The sequence below is a fragment of the Pezoporus wallicus genome, unplaced genomic scaffold (assembly GCF_028554395.1).
Source record: "Pezoporus wallicus isolate ANWC-B61680 ecotype Strahan unplaced genomic scaffold, APGP_CSIRO_Pwel_v1 contig_2908, whole genome shotgun sequence".
NCBI lineage: Eukaryota > Metazoa > Chordata > Aves > Psittaciformes > Psittacidae > Pezoporus > Pezoporus wallicus.
In genome coordinates this window covers 8,672,572-8,694,603 of record NW_026642179.1, presented here as the reverse complement: position 1 = coordinate 8,694,603, position 22,032 = coordinate 8,672,572, and the positions used below count along the sequence as shown (strand labels likewise).

Sequence of the window (22,032 nt, the reverse complement as noted above, 5' to 3'; positions counted from 1 at the left end):
ATCAGTTCTCCTGCCTCACTTGGAGTGTTACAGGGCAGATGCAAATCAAACTCTGAAAACTTCTGTCTGAACTTGGATTTCTTTCTCATGTGGTCTGACTTGCCTCTGTACAGATAATTTACATGTAATATCACATACCAGAGAACTCTGCAAACAGATCACATCACAACATACTCTATGAGAGGTAAACAATGTGCAGAACTTGATGAGTTGGGTTTTTTCTTCTTCCCTGACTGGGTAACTTGTGAAAAAGCTATCAACCATCTGAAAACCAGGACTGGAGGACAGGAAAACAAAGCACTCTAGTGGAAATACCGCCACCTTCATCCTAGTTTGCAAAGCATACATAAGGGAAAGACAAATGGAAGGGAAGAGATGACAGCGCAGAAAGCTGTGAGAGGAGAAGTAGTCAGCGTGGATCCAGCAAGTACCGTTTTGTTTTGATCTAACAACTTGCCATTAGGACAAGATGCTCCACATTTACACACACACTTATCAGAGGACGTTTAGTTAACAGGATAAAAATCCTTTAAAAAAAGCTCTTGAAAGTACCAAAACATAATTTTTCGGAATGTCTAATTCTAGGGGGGTTTGGATTTGTATTCAATTCAACCTGAGAACTTTTTTCCCCGTTTATGAAAACATTACATCTCGGTAAGGTACCTGGCATTAACCTGCACCCTCTTTTAAAATAAAACTTTTAAAGTAGGTACATACACCATTCACAGTCTGTATCGGGAATTCTACAGACTTCAGATGCTGTGGTAGCATCTTTGATAAATACATTGTATCATATGATACAAAAGAAAAAGAGTAAGAGAGGACAATCTCGCTACATTTTTTGTTTTGCTTTTTAAACTTCAGTTTGTTGCTGGATCAAAAAGAAGGATCTACCTAATCCTTCTCAAAGATGTTGTATATGCATACACCAAGAAAACACTGGAAAAGGAAACAGGTTAAGGTTGGTGGTGGTTGTATGTTTTTTGAAGAAGTGATAAAGTATATCTGAAAAAAGGTGCAGCAGCATCCCCTTTTCCTTCAGATTAACCTCACTGCCTTAGAGTCACATCTTCTCCAGCTCCCATCGCCCCCCGCTTTTAACTTTATCGGAGTAAACCCCAATAATATAGACGGATTTAGGTGTTTGATGTTGTAATACAGTGAAAAGGGGATACTGCGTTGTCCATAAACCAGTGAGTACATCGGGAAAAAAAAGATCAGAACAGAGGATGATTCTTGTAAATTAGCACTCATCAGATTTTCGGCCTCTGATGGTACGTTGTTAGAGGGAGAAAGCTGACCGGCAGACCATCCAAAGCAAGTCTCCTAAGTTGCAGCAGCAGTTCCATCCCCTCATGCCCGAGCACCACAGTCAAACCATGAGCGCCCTCTCCTCTCTCCCGGGAATGATGCCAACGGCACAGGCAGCACTGCGGGTCTCCGAATGCACATGGTGGTTTGTGTTGAAGGAGAAACACTGGCAGCAGAGGATTCTGGTTCCCAAAAAGGTACTTTTTCCCATTGTGTTGGACTGGCAGTTCCATTCTGCTCCACTTTTAAGCTTATGGATATCTTTTCTAAATTACTTTAGGTTTTGCGGAGCAGAATAGAGTTTGGATGTTAAGAAACTGTCGGAACACAAGACTTAAGTAACAGAGTGGGTGCTGCCATGGTGCTGTGGCTACTTGAACGCTGCAAATTCTCCTGTAGAGGGAGGACAAGAGCTTGGTTTAAAAATGCAGTATCAGTTACTAGGTGGTCAGAGATCTTCTCTAGACTAGTTGAACATTAGGTTGAATATAAAAGATGTTAAAAAATGCAAACTGTTAAAATCAGAGCACAAGAGAATACACAGTGAGAGAACATCGAATACAGACCCAGCGTATTTTACTGAAAAAAAAGGATTTCTTGAAAGCAAGCTGTACCCATTCTTCCCAAGATAGAGGTTTGAAAGTTCAAGCAAAGCCTAATTCACTATGAATTTGAAAATGTGTCAGGTTAATTTCAGTTTAAACTGCTTATTGCACACATATCCTCCTGAAAAGCATCAACTGCAATAAATGTGCCAAGCTGCAAACTCAGTTTTACACCACACTAGAAATGATTTAATAACAAAGAGCTACCTGACACACCCATTAATCTTTAAAGGCTATGTACAGTAAAGTGCCTGATTAAAGCAGTATTAAAGAATGCTGGGATCTGGTTTAGAGATCAACACAGCAACCTACTGTGAGAAAAAGAATGGTGAGATTGTCTACTCAGTCCCAGACCAGAAACTAGGCCTCGCTAATAGGGAGCACAACAAATTAAAGCAAACCCTTGCTTCCTTCACAGCTACTGAATAAATAATATTCTATCCAGTGCTTTCACATGCAATGATCTCCTGAAATTCTACAGTTTATGTAGTGTCGGCATGCCATGAGGTAGACTGGTAGTCCCATTTCAGAGAAGAAGAAACTATGGCACAGAGTAAAACTGCTACCCAAAGTCTTCAGAAATTTGCCAGCACATCGAACAGAAGCTGAACCTAAGATACTCATCATCTTATACTTCAGCCAAAAAGCTCCTCTGCCACCCACAAACAAATTCCATTTCATCAGATTTTTAGGGAGGGGTGTTCCAGTATGCTTAGCCAAAAGGACTAAGGAGCACGAGAAAAAGAAACACACATCTAACTTCCCCATGCTGGGTTTCACATGAGGTCTGGGTTAATTTATGCCCCTTTCTTGACAGCACTCCTCAGAGCTCTGCTAATAATGAAGGAGTGCTAAGCAGACATCAGAGACCCTTTGTTCTGTTCAAGGGGCATGCTGAATGCCCTTAGATCCAAACAACTGCTCCCTACCATGCTGTCCTTCCATCCTTTCCAGAGCGAGTGTTTTGTTGGCTTTGTTGCTTTGTTTTTTCTTAAGACTCTTACTCTGATTATTGGAAACAAACCATAAACATCCCTGCAAACAGGATTTTTGGCTAATAGCATTAATTCCGTGAATGTCTTGTTCTCTAAAGAAGAGAACCAAGAGTGATTAGGAGACTGGATAAGGAGGGGGAAGAAATCCCATCTACACAGGGCCTGGCAGGAAAAGCTGATCCAGCTGATCTAAGGGAGCTTTAAGAGCAAGGAGAGGGCTCTGTCTGTTGTGGGAAATGAGAAGGGAGTATGCCCACAGTCTAAAATAATGGTGGCTGGCACAGGTGACTGTGATAGACCTCAAGCTCTATGTGTCTTGACAGACTGTGGTGGTAGGTTTAAGTTTTAACAACAAAAGAATAAAAGCTTTATGATGGGTTTAACTGCCCATTTTACCAGTTCTACCAACAGATGAAACCTTTGCTCTAACATACTCTTTGTTAAATTAAAAAATTTATTAATTTTTCTTGCTTCTCTGACACATTTCACCTATTTCCCAACTCTCTTCAGAGGATCTTCTAGAAACAACTCAGTTTTGGTACTTTTAAGATAAGGACAAAAAAGTCATCAAGTATTTGCCTGTGAGGCCAATTTTTAAGAATCACATTCAGGCTTAGCTATGCTTTCAAAACATGCTCTACTTAACTTATTTTTCAGTCTGCCTTCCTAAACTGCTGATTAAAGACCAATTTATAAACAAGAGATCACTCCCTCATTACTCATCTTGTCCTTCTGCCCATTTCTGGTAATAATTCAGCTTTTAATAGTTATACAGGGATTTCAGAAGATAAAAGATGAACCATTAATTGGGAAAGGGCAATGGAAAAACGGGATCAGAAGCCAAGAAGCATCTCAGATAAAACGTTAACTATAAAAAGGTGATTTTCAGTCTTTTGTGCCATTTAAATAAAACCTTAGCAAAGACATTTTCTTTGACAAGTTAATGCTAAACCTCCACTTTCAAAATTAAGGCACTACTCTGATCTCCAATCAGGAGGAGACCAAAATATCTAATGATGGAATTATGTTGATTTAACACCTATGAGATACATTAGCAGTAATGGCTTTCCCTAGATGAAGAATGTAGATAAGATGGCTACATCCATCCACAAACAGGAATCTTCCATCTTGGGTGCTGACAGGACTTTCTGAGGAGCAGCTAAAATGCTTTGAGTCACCTTTTCTATTCTGAATATTTAAAATATTTGTAAGTCGGTTCTTTTATCTTCTGAAAGAAACTTCACCTGTAGAAGAGGGAAAGAGAGCACAGGCAACCTCTTCTTGAGACTTAGATGCACACATATAAATGAAGCAACCTGAACTGTGAATCTATCAGGACAGGAAGGTCATGCCCAGGGGAAATGAATGGATGAAATGAAGACAGCTTTAGGAACACAACCCACTATGCCCCGTCCTGCAGGATCATCCCGATTCTGCCCTGCTAAATCTTTGGGCATGGTTCTCCGACAGCCAGTGTTAATCTAAACTGGGATTATTGCAGTCCCACTCTCCCTCCTGCCCGTTGTGCCACACTGAGCACTGTGCCTCACTGGCTCTGAGGCAAGATGGCTTAAGGAGCTGATCTAGCAAATGCTAGCTTAGGTTGGTGGGAAAGGAAGAGTTTTGTAACCAGTTTTTGGATAGCTGCTCTGTTGATGGAGGGGGGAACCCACTCAACTGCGTGGAATGGACTAGTGGAATTTGCCAGTGCAAGGGTAAGGAGACGGGCCACAGCTGTTCCAAATGAGATCAGCTTAACCATGAAGCTATGAAACCACATACCTCATGATCTGTGATGTAAAAAACCCCACACATTTTCAGTCATTGTGAGCCAGGCAGCTGATGTGCTTTTTACCAAGCAGGCCTTCAGATACTTGCTTGGACTGGTAACAAAGAAATTCCTTTCCAAAGGATGAATAGCATTTGAAATCTACACTTACAGAGCCCTTTCAAGTTAGTTGCTAGAATCTTCACACTTGTCACATGCAAAGCGAGTGGAATCTGTTCCAAATGCACTTTAAAAAAAAAAACAACTCTGTACTAAAAAGATGTTAAAAGTTCTTTCACACTGCTTCCCAACAGTACACTGTAAGGGCATGACCTGAGTGAACCTGCTGCCCCTAATTCCTTGAGAGATTTAAGATGCAGTTACCAATCTCTACTATCACAAATTCAGAAGTCATCTGGACTCATGAGGTTACCTAGGTATATGCATGACATCTTAACTGCACTCCTTATCTCCTCATCCTGGGGTATATGCCATGTTTCTCAGAATGGTAAGGGGAATGTTTCCCTTCCAGGCCTGTGCCAGCCTTGTCTCTGCTTGGATAGACTTATCAAAGGGAAACACCAAATTCCAGCACCTTGCTTGGATTACATTCACAGAAAGTATGTCAAAGAGGCAATTTTTTGTTGGATCTCATGCTGACCTTCTAGTATGGATGCCATTCACTGGCTAAATAATAATTTGGAACATATTCGGATGTGGGTAATTAGTATCCTCAGACGAATATACAGCAGTGCTTATGAGGATCTGGTCCTTCTAGAAGGTACCAAGACAGATTTTGTTTCTATACTGAGGTTCAGGGAAGTAAAGAAAAAAAGGAGTCTCATAAAGTATAAGCTACCCCTTCAGGGAAGCCAGGGATCCTACAGACCTGTTTTCAGGACCAACTGGTATGTGTTTCTAAATAATATAGCTGAGTAGCATCTTTGAGAACACTGACCCAAATCCACAGGTGTATTTAGGCATTTTCATCCTACATATGTTCCCAAATCTCACTGAAGCAGCAATTACAAATTACAAAAGTTAAACCCCTAAATGCCTTTATGTCAGATAAAATTAATGATCCACAAAACCCAGCCTCCTTTTAGGCTTCATAAAGTGTTTAGTGAGAAGCTAAGATCACACTATGGTCATGGATTCCCTGGATTCCAAACCATGCTCAACATGTAAGAGCAGGTGACACAGGAGTAAATCTAATACACTGACCATACAGCAGGAAATGGGTTCAAGTGTTTCTAAGGATGGCAGCATTTTTTCCCCTGTAACTGCAGTTCCAATAGTACAGAAAAGCAATCTTAACAAGGAGGATAACACTACTCCAAGGAATAACTGGTCTGAACTCATCTGGCAGACCTGGAAAAGAGTAAGCCTGGGCAGGGCAGTGATGATGATTTTGCACTCTCTGTAACTCCCCCTGTGGTTAAGCCTTTCCTAGGTAGGATGCCAACATTTCTACATTCTGCAGAAGACCCAGCGGCACCCTCTTGCTCTTATTGGGATGGGCATCGTAGCCTGTACTGAATATCATACTTCAAACCTTAGGAAGCATTGCTCCTCACTGTCTAGAATTAAATTAATCAGTGAATAAGAGGGGAAAAGTCCCCACTTAAATTCTGCTTTCATGTTAAGAAAAGCCTGCCAAAATGAGGTGAAGCTACCAGAAAGATGGGAAACTGATTTCTTAAAACAGTAACAACCTTCATCTTCCATCACTATTTCCATAGATTTCAACATCTGCATTTTCTCAACTAACAAGATGAGAAGACAAGTTAGTTTCCCAAACTGTTCCAACAGCAGAAGCGAAGATCATTCTAATCTGGCCAGAAAACGTAGACATTACCTACATATCTTCAAGCTCTCTAATTCTGCTCCCTGTTTTAAAAGGCTCAGTTGCCAGAAAACCAACCCTGTTTTGAATTCCTGATCTATTTCAAAAACCTATGGCTAGCAACATGCAAAATCCTCTGCAAGTATGTAAATCAGAAGCCATTAAGAAGACTCCTGGCCTTTGAAGTTCTAACAACAGCAGCAAGAGCTTGTTTCTGATGCAGAAGAATCTGTGAAAATTAATAGCTTAGCAGTTTAACACAAACAAACCCACGTAACTGACTTCAAAATAAGCAAGAATGCAGTCAATAACATTACTGTTTTCATATCTGACATCCAAGACTGATACAACCTGAACCACCACTTTGATTCACTTGTTCCAGAGGAATGCTCCAGGGAAGAATACAATCTGTAAAGTGAGCTGACAGGACCTCTGGTAAGGTGTCTAGCTTTCTTGGTTAGATATCTGGTCTAACAGATTCACTTCCAGTCAAACTGGGAACTTTTACATGGAAGTGAAAAAAAACAATTCATCACTAAACAGAAGCATGTTCAGTGGTATTCTTAACAATATTAAAGTAATTGAATCCTTTCATCTTAACAGAATTCATGGTATAATACTGACTTCCATGAAAGCAACTGCTTTTTCAAATCCTCTTTTCCCATTCCGGGTGTTAGCAGCCTTTTTCTCTTGAAGTATTTGGCTATGCCCAAGATTTAAAATGTTTGTGTTCTTTCTAAATTTTGAAATCTGTGCTATTTGCAGGATAGAGGCACCAGCACCAGTACTGTTCTTGCAGTTCAGCAAAAGCAGGTTCAGAATGTATTCTATGTTGCATTGTAATACAACATTTTGGGATAGTCTAAAGCACAACAGGTCAGGGTATTCAGGCAAAATTAAACATTAAGAAACCCCACACCACCACTCCTCTGCAGGAATACACGTTCTCTAAACTGCACTATTTTAAACTTCAACTTCCAAAATAAGAGTCACATTTCACTAAGGTCTTTCTTTGGATTGTGTGCTGTACCTGATCACCTCCCCTGATCACAAGAAGTTTCAACTGTGCTCAGGACTGAATGTAAGTTTATTTTCCCAGTTGCTTCCCACACATGAGTAGCATTACTAATGGAGGAATCTAAAGCCTATTGCTCAAACATAATGACATCAACCGAAGGAAAAAAAACCCAAACCATCATAGCTTGAGTAGATTAAAATCAAATACACTCTAATTCCAATCAACAAACTGGGCAAAACCAATACAGGCAAGCAAAATGACACCCAATGACCTTAAGAGGATTTTTGCTTGTTCTGAAGTGCCTTTTCCCATTTCTTTTATAATTCTTCTTGTGCCAGCTGCTCCCAGGGCAGTTGTTACCAACATGGACTCTGTGCTCAGGACATTCAATGCCCACTTTCAGGAAGAAAGTCTTCATTCCCTCAGTAAACCTTAAAAACATAGCTGGTAGGAACCGAGAGCTTACACGTGTTGCACTCACAGGAACACACCAGCACACAGACACACAGGCACATGCTTTCACACTTCTTTTCAGTGCACTGGAAACCCACCGTATCCCCCTGCTTGGATGGGTGTTTTTGGAGAAGCACAAGCATATAGACTAAAATCCTCTGTCTGGAAGCCAGCCCGGTTTAATGAGGGCTCAGATGCACTGCGGTGAATTTTTGGCAACGACCGGGCCAGAAGCTCAATGGAGGCAAGAATCTAAAACATGCAGAAAATAAGCGATCAAATCCATTGTCCAAAGCTGTAACACTCTCTTAAAACCAAAGGCAGAACATAAATTAACTACAGAAAAATATTTATAGAGACATTTAAACTGAAACATTAAAAAATAGATCACTGCATTGCGCTCTGATGTTTGATCCTGAAAAAGGCTAAAAAGGACATTTTGGGGAAAAAAAATGCCTCATTTTACCCATTTAAAGGGCATACCGCTTTCCCTCTGTAAGCATAGTGAATATAGTTGCCTTTTATTTTGCCTCCTTGTTCACGCACTAGTATCTATACCTCCCATTGCTGCAAATGAACACCGCTTTGACAGCTCGCTTAACACCATTCACCATAAAGCCAGCAGGTGGAGCTCCTTAGTTTTTGCAAAAGGTTTGGTTACGCTAAGAATAAAATCCAAGGTCCCCCTCAAGCCTGTGGAGCCCAAACCTTCCCCAGCGGGCACGATAAACCAAGTTTTGTGACAACACTACCAGCTTGCCTTCACAAATCTTAGGGCAGAGCAAGGAGGGTGGTATAAAGATTTCTGAGAACATACACCTAGCTGCAATTTGTGTGTCTAATTGTGGTTATTAATTTGACTGTCTCCCTGTTGAAACTTTCTCCAATGCAAACACTTTTCCAACCACACAGGTCACTTTAATACCTGCTTTCTGAATTCAAAAGAAACATTTTTATGAAGTTATGCTACAGCACTCATCAATGAGATTCTGAATTGGCCAGTGAGTTCATAAGTGATCTTTAATTTCAATAGTTGAGTTGTAAAGTCTACTGAGAGCTAAAGAGGAACACTTCTCACCTGTGGAAAAAGGGGTCTCTCATCTCTTTTCTTTTTTAAGCATTCTGCCATTAGTCTTTTCATAGCTTTTGGACAGTTGCTCCGTACTTTGCTGAGGTCTGGAGACAGGTATCCTCGTCCCACCATAAAAATTATCTTTATTTAAGGGAAGAAGAGATGAAAGGAGAAGAAGACAAGTCCATAAAACAACAGTTACAAAAAATTAACATTTTGCTAGACCACGTTGATCCCAGCAGCAAGTTTTCTGCTCCCAGGAAACACTGTCTGGTGCTGAAATTGCCAAATTTCTTGGAGTTATGCTTGCTAAACCTATTCAGTATGGAGAAAAAAATTAGATTTCTTCCTCCTCCTCCTCCAAGGAGAGATTTCGGTGGAACTTGAACACTAGTAGATGGTTACCATTTATAGCAATAACCATCTAAGGAGCGGTCCTTCAGTGTCAAAAACTGTTACAAAAACAAGAATAAGCAACTCTGTGGCAGGAACAGAATGCCTAAAAATAAATATTCTGTTTTATAAGTCAACACCAAGTTCGCACGGAAAGGCATTTTAAAAACACACAGACTTCAAATATTAAGAACCCTTACCTTTTGAGAATAAATTTCATCATCTACTTTTCCACCACAAAAGATTATTCTTGCCTCTGACCACCTCCCCCCCCCCCCACCCCCAAACCCACAAAAGAAAAAGAGAAACTGTGTCCTCTGTATAAGAGGAGACAGACAGACTTTGTATTTTTACAGTAATTCCTTTAACATGGAAGTCTTATATTTCACCTAAGGATGGTTAACCATAGAACAAAGTAAACTAATAGAAAGCAGGAAAGCAGATCATTAAATATGGTTACTGTTCTCTTGGATATATAAAAATATACCATCAAACATCATCACGTCAAGCCAATGTCAAATGCAGTGTGGTGAGTACTGCAGTTGTGCTGACACTAAAAACCCCTTTCAAACTAGCTAATCAAAGCTCCATTCATGCTGCCACAGATAATCACTACCTTTTCTGAATACTCAGGCAGACCCAGCAGGTGTATCATACTTTATATTCAATGAAGTGTAACTATTTTGTATCTGGACACTGGCAAAAACAACAGAAAACCTGCACACCTCATGCAAGCTATACATTTTATTTGTACTAACACAATCCTGGTGCCTTTTCAACTTTCTGATTCAGTTGCATCTGTGCTGGCATCAAGGAGATTAAAACTCCCATATGGTTTCTTTAGAAATCTCCATGTGCCAGAGCAGCATTTCGTAGTAAAGACTTGTCTACCCCATCCCTTACCACCGCTGCAATGAGAGTTATCATCTAAAAATTACTTTTCTCTAAATAGTTACACTACTTAAGTAGAAATTATTAAAAATTCATTATTATCTATGTTTCCAACACTCTTTACCAATAATGCAGGGATTAAACTTTTATTCTAACTGGAGAAAAAGTATCACTAAAAGAACAGCCCTAGTCTGCCTAGAAAAATCTTTTAAGGTGAGAGAAACAAGAAGGATGCTTTGCTCACAAAGAATCCCAGTTGTGCCATAGTAGCTGATGTAGATGCACCAGAGAGTGAGCAGTACTTTCATCTTCTCAGACAATCAACTGGGTGTGACAAAACTTAGATTAGATTACATTTCATATGTTGGTTTCACTTGCAGTTTGACTTGCAGTTGGCTTCACTTGCTTTAGCACTCAATTGTTAGCACCCACATCACTGGATTCATCTTTCAAATCTCAAAAAGTAAAACCAAAACAATGCCCTAATACTGCTTTTGGAGGATAATATCCATCTGGCCAGGAATCTGGATATTTCCCATTTTCCAAACAGCAAACCCAATTAAAAATAAAAATAATTAAAAAAGAGTCACTCCCAATTTGATGAATTGGAAGTGTTCTGACAGATATGGAAGCAGCCTTATAAAATGGCATTCACAGATGAACGTTGCTATGGTTGCAATCCTCAAGTACTGACGGTGAAAAAACAAGAGATGTGGACACAGAAACAACATAAATATAACACCACCCAGACACTGAATAGTTTACACCAAAGATCTTGATGCACAGATACTATTTTCAGATTAGACAGAGAAATAATGAATCAGATGTGGCTTCACAAACGTGCCTATCCTGTGGAGATATATGACAGGCGTGTGGTATCATCAGACTTAAGGAATATTTGTTCACAATTAAGAAATCTTCTTAGAGAATTCACACACTCTGCAAACTCCATCTAGCAGGATTTGAGAAATACGGGTAGCCTGAAATTCAATTAGATGGTGCATGCGTTCCTCACAATCAAAATGAATATAAAAACCCAGAAAGACTACTGCTGTTCCATTTTGTCAATCCTATTGCTGAACTATTATTCAACGCAAGGGAGGGAGGAGAGAGGAATAACTCAACATATGGAGGATCATTTTGCCTTTGCAAACCGGATTACTATTAAGTAACCTGCTCTCTCCCTAATAAGTATCCTGGCAACCAGCTCAGAAGCTGAAAATCTATACTTGAAGTAGAAAAGAACAACAAAAAAAAAAAACCCCAAAAAACCCCTCTAGTGAAGTGAATTGATGCTACGTGGCTGAGGCAGACCTAGAAAATTTAGAAATGTCATCTCATAACATCAGAAACACAAATCAAACACACACAGAACATCAGAAATGCAAATCAAACACACAAACCATCATAATGCGTGCTTCACAAGGCTGAATCTATCTCTGTTTCAGGCCACAGATGACTGAAGTCACTCCCTTCCCTTACCTGGTCCCTGTTGTTGATGTTTGAGTATGGTAACTGTCCAGTCATCAATTCATAAAGAACAATCCCAAATGCATACACGTCCGACTGAAAGCTGTATGGGTTTTTATCTTGCATCCTAATAACTTCTGGTGCCTGTATCAGAAAAGGAAAGAATTAGTTTTTATTTCACCATGTCAGGCTGCACCTCACATGCCAGGAACAAAACATGGACTTGTCCAAAATATAACAGTGCAAATGCCACTCTTGCCTTCAGATGTTACTGGGTCCTAATAGTGGATGTTACTATGAACCTCAAAGTCCACTGGTTTGTTTTAGCTTGGTGATACTTTTATTTATACAGAATTACCTTGTTCGGGCCAAGAAGCTACTTTGAAACTAGATTACAACAACACTGAAAATAATGTCCAATAACAGACCCTTCAGGGTTTTTTGGGGGAGAAAAAAGCACAGCTGCATAGGAGGGTGCAACTACACTTCTTAAGACTAGCAAGTTGTACAGTCTCTTGAGAGAAACTATACTTGAATGCTTAAAACTTAAAGAGCACCTTCCTTTTGGTTCTGCTCTTTGTGGGACATTTTCCATGGCTTTTCTCACCTTCTCGACCCAGGATTAATCATACTCTTTTTCCTCAGCCATCATTTTATTTTCAGTTTAAATCCCAAAATAAAGGATGAAGACACTAAGCTTTTTTTGCTGACTGCTGGAAAACATGTGCTTAAAGAAGAACTAAAAGGTATTCATTTAGTAATTCATATTACTGCTTGTCTTTTGCAGCTTAAGACAGTTTGCACATGTCAGTGTGCTGGAGGGGTAGTCTTAGAAACTTTTGACAAAGGCAACTAAATTTGTTGAAACACACTCACTACTTCCCCTTGCTTACCATCCATAGAATAGATCCAGACAACTGTTCAAACTGATGGGATCCACTCCATCGTGATTTCACTGTAGCTAGACCAAAGTCACCTATTTTTACTGTGAGGTCTTCATGAAGAAATATATCTAAGGGGTAAATGTTAAGGGAAAACAAACAAGTGGTACTGCTCCTGCTCTACAAGAACAATAATCAGCTACACATGTGCAACATTAGACTTAACAGTTTTAACTATTCACCATCATTAAAGAAGGTTTTCATATAATACAAGTTCTATGCAGTCAGCATGGTGAATTATGCTATTTAAGAGTTACAGAAGTAACAACTGGGCCACTGCTGAAAGGACCATGGTCCAGGCAGCTTTCTTGAAATGCCATATACAAGAAAAGCCAAAAATATCCCATGATCAAACTAGTGTAATCTTTGATTGCATGCAGAAACCAAATGATACAAAAATGTTCCTGATACCACAACAAAACTTCCTACATTATGGCAATCGCATCAATAGACATAGTAAGTATTGCTTACTTTGCTACTAGTGATATTACCCCTTCTCAGTGTAATTTCAACTCAGGAAATACACATGAGCAACAGTTTACATCAGTAAGGTAATTTCTGACAGAAAAAAGCAAAGCAAAAAGCAAAACACCCCCCCCCCCCCCAAAAAAAAAAAAAAAAAAAAAAAAAAAAAAAAAGGGAATGCTGTCATGTTCCACAATCACATCTCTGGGAAAGGATACTATTACTCTTGAGGTCTCTGTGGATGATTGACTTGGCATGCAAATAACTGAAACGGAACCATAGATTAGGTGGGTTAAATGATATTTCACTAATCAAAAACTCAAACTCCACTCTATTACTGAAACACGAATTCTGTAGATATTCAAAATGCACATATTTATTAACGTAAAACTGCAGTAAAAGTCTACAAACTAAAGCTTACGTTTCCAGCTCAAACCTGACGCTACCAAATTCTGCTTTTCAGTTCTATCTGAAATATTCTGAAATATTCAGAATAAAAGAACTTCAGTAGTTTTTGAGACGCCATTCTGTGTTGCAGGTTCTGCCCCCAGGCCCTAACAGTGACTGTTAAAGACTGACACAGCCTTACATAAGGTGTTTCTAAATTGCATGAACTAGATGTGCTTCCTAGTCCCAGTGTGTACTCAAAGTATGCTGTCTGCCTTCTAGCATGGGACTGGGAAAAAAGATCCCTTGATTGCAGACTGGATAAATAAATCGCAGTGAACACAGAGAAGAGTACTTGCCTCACAGCATAGATATAGCCTCAATTAGGCAACTAGCCTTCTGTGACTCTTCGTTTAGTTAATGAGATTGGCACAAACTTGTTGGAAAAGCCCCAGTTTATGTCTCTGATTTGAATTACACTCACAAACCAGCTTCTGCATTTCTACTGCCTACAAAGGGAGCCTGGGAAGATGAGCAGGCTAGCAGAAGACTCAGGCTGGCTGCTGCAAACACCTCCCCATCTCTTGATTAAAAACATAATAGAATACTTCGTAGAAAAAAAATGGCCTGATGAACTGCAATCATCATAGTGGTTTTCCAGATGGAGGGCAATTTCTCTGGTCTTACATCATTTCCTGATTTTGGCACACAATATTGGGCTAGTTTTGTACATTCTAACTCAACTCACTTGCCCTCCTATAAGAATAAGGATTATGTACAGTGCTTAGAACAAAATATGTATGTTTTTTTCAAATGCTGAAATCTATTATCTACAGAGTTACAATACTTAACAGCAGAAAAGAAAAAATTGATTCTTTTTGCTATCAGGGCTGTCTGCTTTCTGTGCTATCTTATAGGATTACATCCTATTGTTCACAGGGTGTTTCTTTTTAAAGTATGTTTTACCTCCTACCATAAGACTATCTGCACTGTCAAGACCAATCATAAAGCTTGGAACATGAATATCTGCTCCAAAGATTGAAAGGTTAACTGAACTAAAATTATCTTTATTCTCCTATTTAAGACTATATTTCCTTCATGATTTGTAATTCCCTATGTTCAAAAAAACCAGAACACAGTCTATTTAACTAATAAAAATAATAAGCACTTCACCAAACACTCCGATCATCAAGGCAGGACCCTGGGCTTGGCTAAGCGAGTAGTTAGTTGGCCTTCTTTGCCAATGTCAGTCAGTGTGAAGGGAGTAAGTAAACATTGCCCCAACACTTACTTGCAAACAAGTAATACAATACTTACTCCATGCCTTGTGCAGTCTGTCGTGCAATATCAATTAGTTTGATCATTTCAAATTTGGTCTCAATGATGTGCAGATGGTGATATAAGCTGGACCCCTCACACCATTGTGTAACTATAGCCAACTGGGGTTTTGTTGAATAACCCATGAAAAGCAGGATATTCACATGTCGTGTTTTCCTGTTGAAATAGGAAAAAAAAAAAAAGGTCAGGAGGAAGTCAGACGGATCAGGTAATAAGGATAAAGTCAGGCAGATCTATCAATATCTAAATACATATTTCCAAACAGAAATCGTTGGGTCAAGCTCTACTAAGATAACAGGGTAACTTGTTGCTAGATTCAGTGTAATGAATTATTCCAGCAGTCAGCCTTTCTGACAATGACACAGAAAGCTATTCCAGGGTAAGCGCTGCTTCTGCAAGCGACCCAGCTCAAAAGATGCTGTTACCACTAGGTCCCCATGGGACAGCAACAGTTTGCAGACAGGTCTGCTTTTGTGTAACTCCAGTCCAGCTAGGAGATGTTGCTTCCCATTAGGAGGACATCCAAAATGGAATTCTATTCTCAGAGGCTTCCAGGAAGGACAACGCTTATCAACACACCCCAGAAAGCCTCTACTTCCAAACTATGAGCTTAGATTTGTTTCAGACATAACATTTCCTGGGGGAAAAAAGCTGATCATCTCCTGTTCGCCATGTAGCTTATTGGGGATAGTCCTCCAGCACATGTGCCTGGCTCAGCCTCCTTTCTATTTTATTTCTTGAACTGATTTATGCTTGAGACTGCTCAAGACTGTCCTTAGATACTGATGGTCATCCCCAATAAATATTCTATTGTATCGTACTGATGGATCCTTTTAAGAAATGAACCCAAGATAAAGACTTCCTCTGAGAAAGTACAAATAGTACACAGGAGAAAAGGATATCACAAAGTGATTTTTGAGAAATACATTTAAAAAAAACCCCAAAACTCAAAAGAGAAGTCCATGCTACTGAACATAAACTATTAAACAATGAATAACAGGGGCAGCAGTTAGCTCAAAACAATTAGTCATGCTCTCCTTCAGTCTCAAAATATGGATGAGAGGAAAGGAAGGCCTACAATTCACACTAAGGCTTGACAGTGCCCTGGGATAGTACAATAGCTAAAACCAGTCCTGTCTTGAGTATTTGGACATGCACATATTCACAACATAGGTGTATAGACAAACGTGCAGGGGAAAGAAGAACTAGCAGTACATACAGAGAAATATTTTTAAATGGCAAGCTACAGTTTTTGCCCAAACTATTATCATGGAGGAAAAAGACCAATGTGTTTTAATGGAGATCAAAAATTCAGTAATTAATGAAGTCTGAATCTACACACATTATTTTATGCCATTAAAAGTATTCTTACCTGAGCACTCCTACTTCATTTTTGAAAGCCTGTAACTGTTGAGGTGTGGGTGCCGTAACATTCAACATTTTCACTGCCACATCACCTTAAAGATAGCAAGTTTTAATAAGTGTCATTGATAAATATTGCTCAATTGAGAAAATCTATATAGAGCATCAATAATACTGAGATACCCTATTTTCTAGTTTTTGTGAAATAACCCACTACAATATTAAGGTAAGTACATATGCTGTAAAATGTATAAACACTATTCCTAGTTTACTCTGAGAAATTCTCACCAAGTCAAAGCTTTGTAAATACACATTTAAAATCATTCATCAAGATGGATACTTTAGTCTTTCTAGTAACTGTGTTTCATCTTGACCCTAATAATTAATTAATTCAGAAGAACATGCAAGTGTTGAGCTTTTAAACAGTCTGAAGTTCTAACATTACCTATACACTTACTAATTTCAAAGTCATCTTTATGGCTCTTCAATGAACTCTCTCCAGTATGTCCATGTCTCTCTTACTGAGGAGCCCAGAACTCGGACCAGCACTCCAGATGTCACCTCACCAGTACTGAGAGGAAGGATGAACTCCCTCGACCTGCTGGCAGTGCTTTGCTAATGCAGCCCAGGATATCATCAGCCTTCTTTGTGGCACGGGCACACTGCTGGACCATGTTTAACTTGATGGCCACCAGAATCCCCAGGTGCTTTTCTGTGAAGCTGCCTTCCAGCAGGAACTGTTACTTGCTTAAAAACTGCTTGCCATGACGGCCACATACCATGCCATTTTCCTTTGTAGACTGTTCCAAATGATCCAGATCCTATCCTTTGCCCAACTGTGATCTGTCCATCTGGTATCTCCCAATCATCACTTGAATCCCGTCGACCAAGAGTTTTCTTTATAGATAGATATAAAAAATAAGAAGGAAGAAAGCAAGGGCATTAACATCTGTGAAAACAGTTCCTTTGTTAAAGACTTAGTATAAGCATTTTGTATCTCTAAAGTCTTAAAAAGAACTTTCTTTTTTCAGATACCACATTTGACTTTTCAAGCCAAGCATACACAAAACCTCAGCATGCAGGTATACTAAATTATTACCTGGCATGAAATATTTGTCATAGGTTTCTGGCTGTGTTAAAACCAGTAAATGTTAAGAAACTCAAACTCAAAAAGAAAGTCTCAATTATAATGGTAAATTGTGAATTAAAAAAAAAAAATATGCAGACATTTTAATGTGTTACTAGATTTGAAAATTACCAGAGAACTTTTAAAGTTCATGAATCATGGTGGGAAAAGTTAAGCTGTTACTTGAAGGCAAACTGGCATTATAATACAAAACACACCAAGACATTTGGGTGCAATGGAGTAACAGTGAGTATAGCCAGTTATTTTATATATCAGTCCCACAATTTCAATATTCCATTACATATCAGTTTAAAGCCCTTGATCATTACCACATTCATCTTCCAAATAATTCAGAAGGCTTTGACATAAGAGTGAGAGGAACATGGTTGTGTAGTATTTCTACAGAATGAATATACTACAAAGGAAAACAGCTCATCTCTCCCTTACCATTCTATTTCTGTCTTCTGAGGATGAGGATGATTTCCTTTCCCGCTGGGGTCCTGGTGATTTCTGTAACGCTTTCACATTGGTGAGTGACCCAGGCAAAGAGGCAGGAGGTGTTGCAGACAAACCTGCAGCTGAACCTAAATTTCAGAAACAGGATAATTTTATCTATAAGAAGCCAGCTTATTGATACTAGGTGCAAGAACTGAGTTTAAGATGCAGTCTCTCCAAACATCAATGTAAATGTCACAAGGAAACAAACATATACTAGAAATATTCTCCTATTATTAGATTAGTGATCAAGTCTTAGATTTCAGGAAAAGTCTGTATCAGATATCCCTGTTTACCAGATAGTCCCCAGTCTCTTGTTCATGAACTACCAGAAGGACAACGTCTTTTTAAATAGAGGAGAAAAAAAATAAAACAACCCCTCAAAAATGCATTTTTTTAATTCCACCAGTTTCTTTGTGAAGAAAAGTAATAGCAATTTAGTTAGCAGCAGCTACCTCTCAGATTTCTTGTAGCTAACCTTTTAGGGACCCACTAAATAGCTGAAATGCTGTACTTTGGAATCAAAATAGACTAAATGCAAAAAAAAAAAAAATTAAATGTTTTCTAGCTGAGTCTCCAAGTGCCACCTGAAAAACCATTTGGCTGTTTTAAAGCTATCTGTTAGCAGAGTGCTCTTTTTAAAAAGTAAATCATAGAAAGGATTAAAAAAGAACAAGTACTTTAGTTAGCTATTTGTAGCATATTCTATTAAATACAAAAAAGAACAGTACATCTGTAGCCAACATGTTATCTAAACAAATCTATGCAGGAAAATGTCACCAGCAGAGCTGTGTTTCAGAGCCCCAATGGCTCTTTACAAATAGAGCCCTTCAACTAGATACTGCTTTTTAAAATACACCCTAATTATTCGTAACAAGGTTATGGTGACCCTCCCAATGTGAAGGACATAAAACAGGGTCAACTGTTAATTAAATTCATGCTGCTCTGCAAAACAATTTATGTCACTGTACCAGACCTCCAACATTCCAATGCTTTCTCTCACATCAGTGTTCTGGGAAGTGGTAGAACACAGTACTCCTCAAATTCCTTCAGCAGCAACCTTTTTACCAAAAAAGTGTCTCCTAATGCCAACTTGGGCTCAAAATCTGATTTTATGACTGTTGCTCAAGTTCAGTCACTCAGTGCGTGCTAATTTATCAGGCTACATATATCCATCACTGCCTGTCCTCAGACCTAAAATCTATACATTTAGAAGTGGAAGCACAAAATAATGACATACTGACATATCAAAAAGGGGACGCAACATCCATAAACCTTGTCCCATATACTGAAGCAACAATAATGATGCACAGTGGGCATCCTCACTACATATTACAAGGAGCTGGAAACCAGTCACCTGAAGGATGGACTTCTGTTCATATTCATGTTATGGCCATTATACTGTCATATATTTATTATATTGTCTGAAATCACATATATATAGAATTAAATATTCCCAGAACATGACCTATTTTCCAAAAGTTTACTGGGTTACACTTTCTCTGCAATAGCAAAGCTCTACTAGAGTGTGTTTTCTTTAGAGGTAACTAAATTCTCCTATTTCACCAATACCACTAGCACAATATTCACCCTTCACCAAAAATGCTTACAGCACATGGCAGAACATTACAGTTAATCTGTTCATAATAATACCAGATGGCCTGTTTTCCAAGTTATTAGAGTAGGATACTTCAGATAATATTAGACTTAAGTCATTAGCTTGGACTCTGAAGCTGTACATAACACATTCCATTCTGTAGCCAGTTTGCTTGTTGGGAACACCTGTCTTCTTACACATAGCGGAAGAACTTTACAAGTTCATAAGGTGAACTGCTCTTGATATATTCTGAAACAAAAGTCTTTGAAACAGCCAAGATGGTAGCGTTTAAAAACGATACTACATGCACTGAACTATCCATTCCTACATGTATACATATAGACACAAATATTTACAGTTCATGCTATTACTCAACAGGTGGTTTCTCCAGCATATGCAATCCCACAGAGTTTTAGGGGATTTTGTGCAATACAACAGATCCATTGACAGCTTTAGGCCTGAATTACCTCCAGAGTCAATGACGTGAAAATGGAAGAGTCTTATTTTACATGGTACAGGACACAAAACAAATGCTGTTTCACTGGAAGTTTACTAAATAAAAAGTGCATGGTCTAAACCATCTAGGGCCCCAATGTGGTATCAAGAGCACATTCACAAAGTGAAGTATTTGTTGAAAGCTGGCATGCACATTATTTGAAAAGCTTGAGACCTAACAAGATATCAATGGAAATGTTTGTAATTCACATCTGATTTCCTAGATTGCTTTTCAAGACAAATAATATTAAATATAGAAAACTGTTAAAGCACTGAACTGACTTAAACTGAACAGTCAAGGAAATTCTAAGTTAAGGACATCACTTTGTCTTTAAAATCACTGCAATGCAATCTAAGGACCTCTGTTTAGTAAAGTTATGCTGAGGTCCACATAAAAACCTCAACTATGAAATTCCTTGCCTTTGAAGATTTAAGTCAGACTTCATTTATAGTCATTTTGAAGCGTGTAAAGGTGAAAGTGGGCATGTGTGAAAAGCACATTCAAAGCAATCCAGCCAGGCCAAGCAAAAAAAAAAAACAGAGGTGTTTTGATAAACTCACACACTTACATACACACAGTGTGAGGGTGAGGCACAAACAGCATCTGTGGTTTTACTTATTTTGTTTGGGTGAAAACAAGAAAGAAGAGCCCAACTACCTCTGAACACTGGGCCAGGCTCAAAATCAAACACTATTTCACTGGGGACAGAATGAAGGAGGGGACTGGGAGTCCGGGATTGGTATTTCCGAAGACAGCGCATCAGCTGGTTCAAAGGGGCTGTTAGAGAGAAAGAGACGGGCAGGCAGAGACAGAAAGACAGACACATAGAAGAAATGAAAGAAGTCACGGGAAATAACTAGGATGCTTTGACTCCTATGCATAGATTGCTTCTGTACTTCGAAGGGATGAAAAAAAAGTCAATTACTAATAACACTGTTACAGGACTGGGAAGAGCCAATTGTTCTCAGATGCCAAGCAGACAGTTTATGATCAGAAGTTAAAATCAACATGATAGCACAACATTTAAATGTTGGACAAAATGGGCAAAACTGTGGAGTGCCACACCTACTGACACATACAAAAATAGCTAAATCTGGCAACTTTAAATTAGTAGGCTTGCAGGAATAAAGGAAATTTCTTTTTAAAGAGCATTCTATTGCTGGCATAAGAAAAAATAGCTCCATCAAACACAACACAGTAGGTAGGTGCTGTCCTACTAACTACCAGATTTGGATGGGAGACACAAAGTCAGTAATAGCCCACAGTATAAAACCTTAATGATCACAATAGAGTGCACTAACATAATTCAGACTTTACTCATGGCTGAAGCAAGTTATGAGTTGACTGTGTTAATGATTTGGAGTTAAAAAAGCTGTCATATGCCAGCCCGACTATTTTTTTATTGCTACATTATTATTATATTCATAGGAATAAACATCGCACACAAGAGGACCTTAACAGCCAGTGAGAGAAATGACTTAACAGGCCTGTGCATAACACATGAAGAAAAAGAAATCTTTCGGCAGTAGTTCTGACTTTACTGCGAATCAGGGTTGTGTGTTACTGAAGAAAACATAAAAAGACCTGGCTTTAGTGTAAGGTCCTAACAACCTGGTTCCAAGAGTAGCACAGGCATGCAGTACAGCAAAGCAGCATCTTCAGCAGGGGTAGAGGGGGAGAAGAACTGGAGTTATTTCACGCTGCTTTAGGATGCAGCAGCTCGTATGGAAGGTCCATCTACCACGTTGATGGTTTTCTATGAAAACCTCTGTTGTTTCCATGGGTGGAAAGGTAACAACAGGCATAAAAACACCTTTGAGAGTTGGGAAGTTGCAGCATGTCTGTGTGCAGCCATGTGAGTGAATGAGTGTGTGTGTAAGAGAGCAAAAAAGTGATGGTGCAAGGTACTTTTAAAACTAAAAAACTAGATACCACTTCAAAACTTTTTCTCCTTCCGTCTCCCCCACTCCCAAAATGACCAGCAAATGACTCGAACCTTTGTC

The 22,032-nt window shown here is 39.0% G+C and overlaps 1 protein-coding gene across 2 annotated transcripts in view; it reads right to left on the bottom strand.

Annotated features, from left to right (window-relative positions):
* The window catches only part of BRAF (B-Raf proto-oncogene, serine/threonine kinase), a 78,342-nt gene continuing 56,310 nt past the window's right edge, over positions 1–22,032 (bottom strand). Inside the window, exons 10-20 of one of the 2 annotated variants that reach the window (XM_057427836.1) lie at positions 20,687–20,806; positions 17,889–18,025; positions 17,095–17,212; positions 16,326–16,410; positions 14,933–15,109; positions 13,447–13,493; positions 12,716–12,834; positions 11,835–11,966; positions 9,075–9,209; positions 8,095–8,248; positions 1–1,704 (exon numbers count right to left, since the gene is read on the bottom strand). In XM_057427836.1, the coding sequence (XP_057283819.1) occupies positions 1,682–1,704; positions 8,095–8,248; positions 9,075–9,209; positions 11,835–11,966; positions 12,716–12,834; positions 13,447–13,493; positions 14,933–15,109; positions 16,326–16,410; positions 17,095–17,212; positions 17,889–18,025; positions 20,687–20,806 (1,247 nt within the window). In that variant the 3' untranslated portion in view covers positions 1–1,681. The remainder of the gene's footprint in view (positions 1,705–8,094; positions 8,249–9,074; positions 9,210–11,834; positions 11,967–12,715; positions 12,835–13,446; positions 13,494–14,932; positions 15,110–16,325; positions 16,411–17,094; positions 17,213–17,888; positions 18,026–20,686; positions 20,807–22,032) is intronic. The other variant, XM_057427835.1, reaches the window with a different exon arrangement.